The sequence below is a fragment of the Astatotilapia calliptera genome, chromosome 23 (assembly GCF_900246225.1).
Source record: "Astatotilapia calliptera chromosome 23, fAstCal1.2, whole genome shotgun sequence".
NCBI classification, from domain to species: domain Eukaryota; kingdom Metazoa; phylum Chordata; class Actinopteri; order Cichliformes; family Cichlidae; genus Astatotilapia; species Astatotilapia calliptera.
Genome location: NC_039323.1, coordinates 17060744 through 17072861, shown reverse-complemented (window position 1 = coordinate 17072861; position 12118 = coordinate 17060744). Strand labels below are relative to the sequence as shown.

General features: G+C 44.6%; 1 protein-coding gene across 2 annotated transcripts in view; it reads right to left on the bottom strand.

Moving 5' to 3' along the window:
- LOC113015942 (NACHT, LRR and PYD domains-containing protein 12-like) overlaps positions 1-8252 on the bottom strand; it is a 41664-nt gene extending 33412 nt beyond the window's left edge. For both annotated transcript variants that reach the window (XM_026158328.1, XM_026158329.1), the window contains exons 1-2: positions 8164-8252; positions 7933-8079 (exon numbers count right to left, since the gene is read on the bottom strand). In XM_026158328.1, the coding sequence (XP_026014113.1) occupies positions 7933-8079; positions 8164-8252 (236 nt within the window). The remainder of the gene's footprint in view (positions 1-7932; positions 8080-8163) is intronic.
- Positions 8253-12118: the final 3866 nt, after the last annotated feature.

Here is a 12118-nt window from a genome sequence, read left to right as displayed (position 1 = left end):
AAAAATGGTTTGGGAAATCTCCCAACTTTTTGTCCAGTGTGAACATGGAGTTGACGTTAGATGGATTTTAGTGATCTAGAATATTAATTGTACTTGTTTTAGTGACATTCTTTTACAGCCCACATCATAAATATTGTGATAAAATGTAAAGTGTGTAATTATGTAAATGTGCACAGTGTTTTCTCCATGTAAGTAGACACTTACATGGAGAAACCTGAAGAATACAAGCACGCTCACACACACAGACAGGTGTGCACACAAGTGTACACACAGGTAGTCACAGACACACACTATTTTGGTTTGCTGCTGCCTCTAAACATATCATGCAGTACTAGTACTGTATGCAGCTCAGCAACATTCAATATGTATTATTTACTGTTACTTATGCTTATGCTTATGTTGGTTGTTCCTGTGGCTTCTAGTGATGGGTCGTTCGCGAATGAAATGGCTCTTAGAGCCGGGTCTTTGACGTGAACGACGCGAGCCGGCTCCTTATCGCGAGCCGTCACGTGGGTTTTTTTTTTTTTCTTTCTCTCAGCCTCTCTCTCGCACTTTTTTTCTGCTTCACTCAGCAAGCGAGCCTTGTGCTTTACGCTTGGCAGAGGGGGGAGGGGCAGTAATTACACTCAGTAACACAGGAACAGAGCCAGAGGGGGAGAGAGAGAAAGAGAGCCAAGGACAACAACGTCACATTAGAAAGGTATAGTAATCATCCACAACTATTTTCGGTTGCAGATGATAAAGGATTCATTAAGTTTATTCATGCAGGCCCATATGACAGATAATGTGCATGTTTCTTTTTGTTTTCATATTTTGAATCGCTACCTTATCGTGGTGGAGGGGTTTGTGTGTCCCTGGGATCCCAGGGGCTATGTTGTCTGGGGGCTTTTGCCCCCTGGTAGGGTCTCCCATGGCAAATTGGCCCTGGGTGAGGGACCAGACAAAGAGCGATTCATAAGACCCTTATGAAAAGGACACCAAGGGAACAGTTTACCCTGCCCGGGATAGGGTTACCGGGGCCCCGCCCTGGAGCCAGGCCCGGGGAGGGTGCCCGAGGGCGAGCGTCTGGTGGCCGGGCCTTAGTCCATGGGGCCCGGCCGGGCACAGCCCGAAGAGGAGACATGGGCCCATCCTCCCGCAGGCCCACCACCCGCAGGAGGCGCCATAGGGGTCGGGTGCATTGTGTGTCGGGTGGCGGCCAGGAGCGGAGGCCCTGGCGGACTGACCCCCGGCTGCCAAGACTGGCAATAGGGACATGGAATGTCACCTCTCTGGTGGGGAAGGAGCCTGAGTTAGTGCGCGAGGTTGAGAGGTACCGGCTAGATATAGTCGGGCTCACCTCTACACATGGCTTGGGCTCTGGAACCAGTCTCCTGGAGAGGGGCTGGACTCTGTCTCAGTCTGGAGTTGCCCCTGGTGAGAGGCGGCGGGCTGGGGTGGGTAACCTAATATCCCCTCGGCTTGCTGCCGGTACGTTGGGGTTTTTCCCGGTGGACAAGAGGGTTTGTTCCCTGCGCCTTAGGGTCGGGGAACGGGTCCTGACTGTCATCTGCGCTTATGCGCCGAGTGGCAGTTCAGAGTACCCAGCCTTCCTAGAGTCCCTGGGGGGGGGGGTGCTGGAGGGTGCTCCACCTGGAGACTCTGTTGTCCTGCTGGGAGACTTCAATGCTCACGTGGGTAACGACAGCGAGACCTGGAGGGGCGTGATTGGGAGGAACGGCCTCCCTGATCTGAACCCGAGCGGTGCTCTGTTATTGGACTTCTGTGCTAACCACAGTTTGGCCATAACGAACACCCTGTTCGAACATAAGAGTGTCCATAAGTGCACGTGGCACCAGGACGCTCTAGGCCGTAGGTCGATCATCGATTTTGTAATCGTATCAGCAGACCTGCGGCCATATGTTCTGGACACTCGGGTAAAGAGAGGGGCTGAGCTGTCAACTGATCACCACCTGGTGGTGAGTTGGATCAGGTGGCGGGGGAGGACGCTGGACAGACCTGGTGCACCTAAACGCATAGTGAGGGTGTGCTGGGAACGTCTAGCAGAGGCCCCAGTCCGCGAGATCTTCAACGCACACCTCCGGCAGAGCTTCAACAGCATTCCGAGGGAGACCGGGGACATTGAGTCCGAATGGACCATGTTCAGCGTCTCCATTGCCGAAGCTGCTGCATTGAGCTGCGGCCGCAAGGTGGTGGGTGCCTGCCGTGGTGGTAATCCCCGAACCAAATGGTGGACACCAGAGGTGAAGGGAGCCACCAGGCTGAAGAAGGAGTCCTACCGGGCTTGGTTAGCCTGTGGGACTCCGGAGGCAGCCGACAGGTATCGACAGGCCAAGCGGAATGCGGCTCGGGCAGTGGCTGAAGCAAAAACTCGGGTGTGGGAGGAGTTCGGAGAGGCCATGGAAAAAGACTTTCGGACTGCCTCGAAGAGATTCTGGCAAACCGTCAGACGTCTCAGGAGGGGAAAGCGGTGCTCTACCTGCACTGTGTATAGTGCTGGCAGAGCGCTGCTGACGTCGACTGAGAAAATTGTCAGGCGGTGGAAGGAATACTTCGAGGACCTCCTTAATCCCACTGACACGTCTTCCGAGGAGGAAGCAGAGTCTGGGGATGAGGGGAATGACCCGCCAATTTCCGGGGGCGAGGTCACTGAGGCAGTTAAACAACTCCTTGGTGGCAGAGCCCCTGGTGTTGATGAGGTCCGCCCCGAGTTCCTGAAGGCTCTGGATGTTGTAGGGCTGTCCTGGTTGACACGCCTCTGCAATGTTGCGTGGAGATCAGGGGCAGTACCTGTGGACTGGCAGACCGGGGTGGTGGTCCCCATCTTTAAGAAAGGGGACCGGAGGGTGTTCCAACTACAGGGGGATCACACTCCTCAGCCTCCCTGGGAAAGTCTATGCCAGGGTGCTGGAAAGGAGAGTTCGTCCGTTAGTCGAACCTCGGATACAGGAGGAACAATGCGGTTTTTGTCCTGGTCGTGGAACACTGGACCAGCTCTTTATCCTCTCCAGGATACTTGAGGGTGCATGGGAGTTTGCCAAAGCAGTCTACATGTGTTTTGTGGACTTGGAGAAGGCATTCGACCGTGTCCCTTGGGGTGTCCTGTGGGAGGTGTTGCGGGAATATGGGGTGTCTGGCCCATTGCTACGGGCCATTTGATCCCTATACAACCGTTGCAAGAGCTTGGTTCGCATTGCCGGCAATAAGTCGGACTCGTTCCCGGTGGGTGATGGGCTTCGCCAGGGCTGCCCTTTGTCTCCGGTTCTGTTCATAATTTTTATGGACAGGATTTCTAGGCGCAGCCAAGTGGCGGAGGGCTTTCGCTTTGGTGGCCTCAGAATCTCATCTCTGATTTTTGCAGATGATGTGGTTCTGTTGGCTTCATCGGGTGAAGGCCTCCAGCTCGCACTGGAACGGTTCGCAGCCGAGTGTGAAGCAGCGGGAATGAGGATCAGCACCTCCAAATCCGAGGCCATGGTTCTCAGCCGGAAAAGGGTGGAGTGCCCACTCCGGGTCGGGGATGAGTTCCTGCCCCAAGTGGAGGAGTTCAAGTATCTCGGGGTCTTGTTCGCGAGTGATGGGAGAAGGGAGCCGGAGATCGACAGACGGATTGGGGCTGCAGCTGCAGTAATGCGGACGTTGCACCGGTCCGTCGTGGTGAAGAGGGAGCTGAGTGTAAAAGCGAAGCTCTCAATTTACCGGTCGATCTACGTCCCTACCCTCACCTATGGCCACGAGCTGTGGGTAGTGACCGAAAGAACGAGATCGCGGATACAAGCGGCAGAAATGAGCTTCCTCCGAAGGGTGGCTGGCCTCTCCCTTAGAGATAGGGTGAGAAGTTCGGCCATCCGGGAGGGGCTCAGAGTAGAGCAGCTGCTGCTCCACATCAAAAGGAGCCAGCTGAGGTGGTTCGGGCATCTGACAAGGATGCCCCCTGGGCGCCTCCTGGGTGAGATGTTCCAGGCATGTCCCACCGGGAGGAGGCCCCGGGGCAGACCCAGGACACGCTGGAGAGATTATATCTCTCGGCTGGCCTGGGAACGCCTTGGTATTCCCCCGGACAAGCTGGAGGAGGTGGCTGGGGAGAGGGAGGTCTGGGCCTCTTTGCTTAGGCTGCTGCCCCCGCGACCCGACCCCGGACAAAGCGGATGACGATGGATGGATGGATGGATGGATGGATATTTTAATTTATATTTAATTGTGTTGTGGTTTGCAGTGTTTTGTGTTGTTTCACTTTAAATTTGTAAAAGGAAAAAGCTGAAAATTTAAATAGTTAAAAGTTGAAATGTGAATAGTTGATTTTTGTATTATATGATTTATTTATTATATTTTATATGGAGTGAATAAATAAAAGTATATTTACAGTGGCCCCTAGAGACAAAGCACATACAAACTTCAAATCACGTACGAACTCTGAAGCATGTACAAACTCCAAAACACGTAAAAACACGTAAAAACTCCAAAACACGTAAAAAGACGTACAAACTCCAAAACACGTAAAAACTCAGAAGCACATAAAAACTCAAAACACGTACAAAAGACAACAGAAGTGCTCCAGGATGCTAGGGGCAGTGTTGAACTTTTGTTACCGAGTGGCTACACAAGCCAGCAAGTACCAACGACCGAATCTGGTGTGTGGTAATAACCGGTAAATGAACATTTTTTTTGAAATTATTTGAATATATATGAGTGCCTGTGTATAAATACACAAAGAATACACATATGCTTTCAATTGTGTAATTTAAGTGATCTAGTAGCTCTGCTTTGGAAGTTCAGTTCATGCTAGAAATGTGTCTTGGAGTTTGTACGTGTTTTGTCTCTAGGGACCACCGCATATATTTATATATAAACATATATATATATAAAACCACGTTTTTTTACGTTAGTAATTCCTTTTGTGCATAATTTTATAATATTGTTAATAATAAATTAATTAAAGCAACAAAACAACCTGAAGAGCCGGTTCGGAGCCGAAAGAGCCGGCTCTTTTTAGTGAGCCGAACCGAAAGAGCCGGATCTCTAAAAAGAGCCGGAAATCCCATCACTAGTGGCTTCCCTACTGTGTTGTTTTCTTTTTGCAGTTTTTTTCAGCAGATGATCAGATTTTCCATTTCTTTTCTCACTATCTGTTGTTTCCTCTATTTTTTCCCTCTCATCATGTTTACTCTCTTCCCAACTTCTCTTTCCTTCTTTCTCCTTTGCCATCCCATTGTCCGTTGTGATTGTAATAACTTAAAAAAAAAACTCTGATAAATCAATATGATTTCTGTTTGGTTATCTCCACACAGCAGATAAAAACTCTGTGTATAATAAATCCTAACATGGAACACAGATAATAATAATAATATATTTTATTTGAGGGCGCCTTTCAGAAACCCAAGGTCACCTTACAAAAAACACAATTAATAAAAGGAACAGTAGTCAAAAAATTATTATTAAAGCGAATAAGCCAGTTTAAACAGATGTGTTTTGAGCTGTGTCTTAAATACGGAGAGGGAGTCAATATTTCTTAGTGCAGGAGGAAGAGAGTTCCAGAGCCGGGGAGCAGAGCGACTGAAAGCTCTGTTCCCCATAGTAATAAGGTGTGAGGACAGAACAGTAAGATGAATAGCAGATGATGATCTGAGAGGGCGGGAAACAGTGGTGACATGGAGCAGGTCACACAAATATGAAGGAGCAGATTTATGGATACACTTGTATGTCAGAAGTAAGATTTTAAAATTTAGCCTGGCTTCTATGGGCAACCAGTGAAGCTGCTGAAGAACTGGGGTAATATGAGCACTTAACAGTGTATGGGTTATGATCTGAGCTGCAGAATTTTGAAGAAGTTGGAGTTTATGAAGGGACCTTTTAGGGAGACCAAATAGGAGGGAATTAGAATAGAATAGAATTCAACTTTATTGTCATTGCACATGCACAGGTACAGGGCAACGAAATGCAGTTTGCATCCATCCAGAAGTGCTTAGTGATATAGATATATTACAATATATATTAGCAATAATATAGATATGTAAGTATATTACAGAAATGGGTCTATTATGTTATAATGTACACGGTATGAAGTATGTTGTGAATATTCTATAACTATAAGTATGTACAGGCTGTAGTGAGTACAAGCTATGTACAGGATATGGACAGGATATAAATATGAAAAACTATACAGAATATGAAATAAATAACTTTACAGGAATCTGAGATATACAGCTATACAGAAATGGGAACTATGCAAGTTGTAAACAGTTGTAGGGTTAAAAATTATCGTATGTACAGAATGATTGTTTACACAGGGCTATACAGTAGTGCAGTTAAGGTAAGTGAGGGTGTGGATAATTTCTACAGAGGCTATATAAAGTGCTAGTGGTTGTGAGTGGTGGTTCACTCCATGTTATTATTGTGTGTTTGAGGGTACAGTTGTCCATTGTGTGTGTGTGTGTATGTTCAGTCCATGAGTTAACGTGGGTCAGATGTCAGGAGGCAGAGTTCAGGAGTCTGACAGCTGTGGGGAAGAAGCTGTTCCGGTACCTGGTGGTCTTAGTCCGGAGGCTCCTGTGGCGCCTCCCAGAGGGCAGGAGGGTGAAGAGTCCATGTGATGGGTGACTGGGGTCTCTGATGATTTTCCCAGCCCTTTTCAGACACCGCTTCCTGTAGATGTCTTTTATGGCAGGAAGTGGTGCTCCGGCGATGCGCTGGGCAGTTTTCACGACCCTCTGCAATGCCTTCCGGTCCGAGGCAGAGCAGTTCCCGTACCAGACTGTTATACAGTTGGTCAGGATGCTCTCGATGGTGCAGCGATAGAAGTTCACCAGGATGTCTGAGGACAGGTGGTTCTTCCTCAGAGTCCTCAAGAAGAAGAGGCGCTGGTGAGCCTTCTTGACCACCCATATGGAAAAGAAATAGTAAAAACTTATATGTGATTACTCATGAAAGTGGCCACTTTCATGAGTAAATCATATAAGGCTTACATGATTTACTCATGAAAGTGGCCACTTTCTCATTACTTTCATATATTGTTTTAGTAAGTATCCAAAACATACAAGTTTCATTATATAATTTTTCAAGGGATCTTATATGTGTTTTCACTCTTATATGCTTTTCATACAAGTTTCACACAAGACAGATACAAACTTTATAAGATTTATATATATCTTTTCCATATGGGCAGCTTGGAGCAGTTGGTCGTCCAGGTGAGATCCTCGGAGATGTGGACTCCCAGGAACTTGAAGCTGCTCACACGCTCCACAGCCGTCCCCTTAATGTGGATGGGTGGATGTGGGTCAGCATTCCTCCTGTAGTCCACGATGAGCTCCTTGGTCTTACAGTAATCAATATGGGATGTAATAAGACTATGGACAAGGATGGCAGCAGCATGGGGAGTAAGGAAGGGGCAAATGTATTTAGCAATTTAATTAATAGTTAATCTCACATTTATTTACATATTAGTAATTCTAAGATGCTTTTTTTTATCTTCTTTCCCAGGATTCTTTTATATTTTTTGATATGTATAGCAATAGCAAAAAAAATCCCCCAGGGGCATCTCAACCATTTTCTATTGTACAGAATTCTCCTTTGGAGGTGACCAAATAATAAGATTTTCATTCTATTAATTACTTTTTAGTATGTGTTGGAATACATTTTTTGAAGATAATTATAATATAATAATATATTAATGGGAAAACTCTCAGTATGTTGTTCTTGGAATAATAGTTTTTTTTTTTTATTTAACTGCAGAGTGTTTTCTTCACTGATGTTTGTTGAGACTGATCACTTCCTGTTTGGTAGTGTTGATTTTCACTTGTTTAGAAACCAAGGGTTTGTTTTCAAGAGACAGTTAAAATGGGATTGAGGGAATGACATGTTTGCACTGCACTTTATATCCAACAACATCAAGCAGTTCAATCAGCTCTCAAAGAGTTCATGTTACTAATAACTCACTTGTCTGCAGCAGACGGTTGCTGGACTTTAAAATCAATGTAGCGATCATGTGACTCAGCACTCTTAAAGGACACACTGGAACCTGAATCTGAATCAGATTCAAATTCTGATTTAGGTTCAGTTTCAGGTTCAGGTCCAGGTTGGTTCCTGTGAATAATGATGGAGCAGTGATGTGAGTGCTGAGCTGTGACATGTTGAAATGTCATAGACAGTTAGAGATGGTCATCTCACCTCTGATCTTTGGTCTGGCTCTCATGTTCCCCACATGGAGTGGCTTTAGAGGGAGGGACTCCCTCCTCTCTGTCCTCACACTGATCCATGCTGCTGACACACACCAGCTCACACACACTTTCTACCTTCACCTGCAGAGGAAACACAAATCATTCATGTGCACATCAACTGAGATGTGCACATCAGAGTTCATGTCTGATTTGTTGGATTAACATCCACTCCATCTGAAACAGCTTTCATCAGTTCAGTACAAAAAGTGTCACAGAGCCGATTTCCTTCCATTACTGTAGTCCTACAAAGCAACAGATAAAACATGTCTTTAGAAATGACAGATAGCAGTTTTTTTTTTCAATAACAATGCCCAGGACCAAGCTGACTGCTCACAGAGAGTGCATACTCTAACTGCTAGCAGCTCTGCTAGCTAAGCTAACTAAGTAACAGTTAATCTGACAGCAGTTACTGTGGACGCAGGACACATTTACTGTGTTTAGTCTGATTCCAGATGGTTCAGATTAACTCATGTCAGTCAAACAGAAGTGTTGTAGATTTATTTTTCAGGAGCTTCTAGCAACAAACACAGAAGTGAATCATATGAAGATCATGAATTTACACTTACATCCTAATTTTACATTTGATTTTAAATGTACTCATTAAACTGTAAACCGAGAGGAATGCTATGTAGGAGACAGGAAGTGAAAAAGTCAGAGAAACAGATCAGAGACTAAATAAAACAAAATAGAAGAGAAGAGAAATTTCCCTTATTGTCCCTCATTGAGGGAAATTTGCAGGCTCCAGCAGCAAAGTGACAGGCAGGTGGAGCATGCAGATTCAAACAAAAGTAACAAACAAGAAATAAGAGACTGCACATGGTAAACTTACAACATCAGAAATAAAAGTAGAGTTGTACAGTTATTAAAAAGAGGGATACTCAGACTCAAAGAAATGTGCAGCTGAGTAAGATTTTTTTTTTTTTCAAAAAAGATGTGAATGACCCAGCAAACAAGCCACAGTGTACGCTTCACAAATACACACCATCCTGGCAACAAATCTATACCAACCAAACCCAAAATGGCCACGAGCAAATCAAATTTAAACGAATGAGCCCTGACTTGTCACAAGCCGGGCCACACAGCCATGACATAATCCCAGGGATGCATGCAAATTGTATCCAAACAACTATCTTATTTCAAGAAAATAAGATAGTTGGCTTAGGCTGCTGCCCCCGCGACCCGGCCCCGGACAAAGCGGATGAAGATGGATGGATGGATGGAAAACAAAAAAAGAAACCTTACACAAACTATGGCTTATGGAGTCAGTACAATTAGTGGTGTAGAGGAGTGTATGGGTGAAAGAATGCAATGTTGTTTAATGCAAAACCAAACTAAACCAAAGGCCACCAAAATCCACATCCAAATCAAATGTTATCTCAGGGGAAAGCACCACACAGGAGTAGGGATGGGTACCGGTATCCGGTGCCATTATGGCACCGGTTCTGACATAAACGGTAGTAACCAGACCGAAACGCAGCACGCATTTCGGTGCTTTATTTCGGGGCTTTCGGGGCTTTATTTCGGTGCTTTTTTTTTTTCCTGAGAAGTGATACACTTCAGATTCTAGCCAATCATTTTACGTTTCCAAGGATAGTAGGCGGGCCCAGGTACGTACGTTCTTTTAGAGCAGCGCTAAAAAGGCCCAAGGCGAAGCGGTCAAAAGTCTGGCTGTACTTCACAGGCAAGGCAATTTTAAATCATGCTTTTTATTTGTTTTTGTTTTATTTAAGTTTATTTATATAGCACAATTCAACAACAAGGTGATTCAGAGTGCTTTACAGAGACATTAAAAAACAAAAACAAATACAAAGCATGATTTAAAATTGATTTAAAAAAAAAAACAAAAAAAAAACAGTAGGTAAAATCAGAATAAATCCACACTTGCTTAAAAGTGTGGATTTGGTGTTTTATTCAAATGCATCTGAGAACAGATGAGTCTTCAACCTGGATTTAAATAAACTGAGTGTTTCAGCTGATCTGAGGCTTTCTGGGAGTTTGTTCCAGATATAAGGAGCATAAAAGCTGAATGCAGCTTCTCCGTCCTTTTTTGGTCTTAGTGAGGATTCGAGCAGCAGAGTTCTGAATGAGCTGTAGTTGTCTGACTGATTTTTTAGGTAGACCTGTAAAGATGCTGTTACAGTAATCAAGCCTACTAAAGATGAATGCATGGACTAGTTTTTCCAGGTCCTGTTGAGACATCAGATCTTTTATTCTTGATATATTCTTGAGGTGATAGTAAGCTGATTTTGTTATTGTCTTAATATGTTTTTCTAAGTTTAGGTCTGCTTCCATCACTACACCCAAATTTCTTGCCTGGTTTGTGGTTTTGAGGTATATAGATTGAAGTTCTCTAGTGACCTGTAATCGTTTTTCTTTGGCTCCAAAGACTATTACTTCAGTTTTGTTTTTGTTTAGCTGGAGAAAATTGTGGCACAACCAGTCATTAATTTCCTCAATGCATTTACCAAGACTCTGTACAGGGCCTCGGTCTCCTGGTGACATTGTGATATATATTTGTGTGTCATCTGCATGGCTATGATAGTTTATTTTGTTGTTCTTTATAATCTGTGCCAGTGAGAGCATGTAAATGTTAAAAAGAAGGGGTCCCAAGATGGAACCTTGGGGAACTCCACATGTGATACTTGTCTGCTCAGATGTGAAGTTACCTATTGATACAAAGTATTTCCTATTTTCTAAGTATGTTTTGAACCAGTTTAGTACAGCTCCTGAAAGACCTGCCTAGTTCTCCAGTCGTTTTAGTAATATGTTATGGTCAACTGTATCAAATGCTGCACTGAGATCCAGTAAAACTAAGACTGACATTTTTCCACTGTCTGTATTCAGACATATGTCATTCAACACTTTGGTCAGAGCGGTTTCAGTGCTGTGGTTCTGTCTAAAACCTGACTGGAAGGCATCATAGCAGTTATTCTGTTTTAAGAAGTAATTGAGCTGTTGAGAAACTGCTTTTTCAATGATCTTAAAAATGGGAGATTTGAGATCGGCCTGTAGTTGTTCATTTGTGTCTTGTCAAGATTGTCATTTTTCAGTATAGGTTTAATTACAGCAGTTTTTAGTGGTTCTGGAAACACACCTGACATTAAAGAAAAGTTGACGATCTGTAGCATGTCTGACTCCATAGTCTTTGAGACCATTTTGAAAAAACTTGCTGGCAGGACATCAAAACACCAAGAGGAGGAGTTCAGTTGACCTAAGATGTCCTCCAGGTCTTTGCTGTTAATAGGGTGAAACTGTTTGATGGTGTTGTTAAGGTTCATAAATTGAGGTGGAGAGTACAAACAACCATGGTCCAGAAGAGCTTGGTCAAACAATTGATTTTAATGAAATACACGCGTGGGGGGACCAGTGCAGTACTCAGACAGCGCTGATCTCCGACTAATCAAAGCATAAGCAGATATTTTATACTGTTACGGCCCTAGCAGGGCCTCTCTCCTCCTGAAGGTGCCTGTGTGGGCGTGTCACACTACCTCTTCTGCCTGAGGTGCCACCTTTCCCTTTTACACAGCTGACTGACGTCAATAATTAAGGAGATTTAAGCCCAGGGAAAGGTGAGCTCTGGGCCAGAGTGCCAGTAGTGTAGTTACAGCTTGTGAGCGGAGTGGTTGTTGTGTTTGCAACTAGTGAGCTGTGTGTGTTTTTGGTGATTTTCAGCTAGTGAGCTGCTCTTTCTTTTTGACTTACGTTTTACTTTATTGACCAACGCCTGAGTTTTGTTTGTTTTCTTAAATGGTGATAGCGGCTTGTCCGTCTCTTTTAGTTAGTATAAATTGAAACTTTAATAAAACTCTTTAATTTAACCCTTTTGCCTCCTTGACTCCTTTTTCTGACCCGGTCACTTTTGTTACTCCCCCCCTCCCTGCCTAGACCCCTCAGGGGAACGTAAC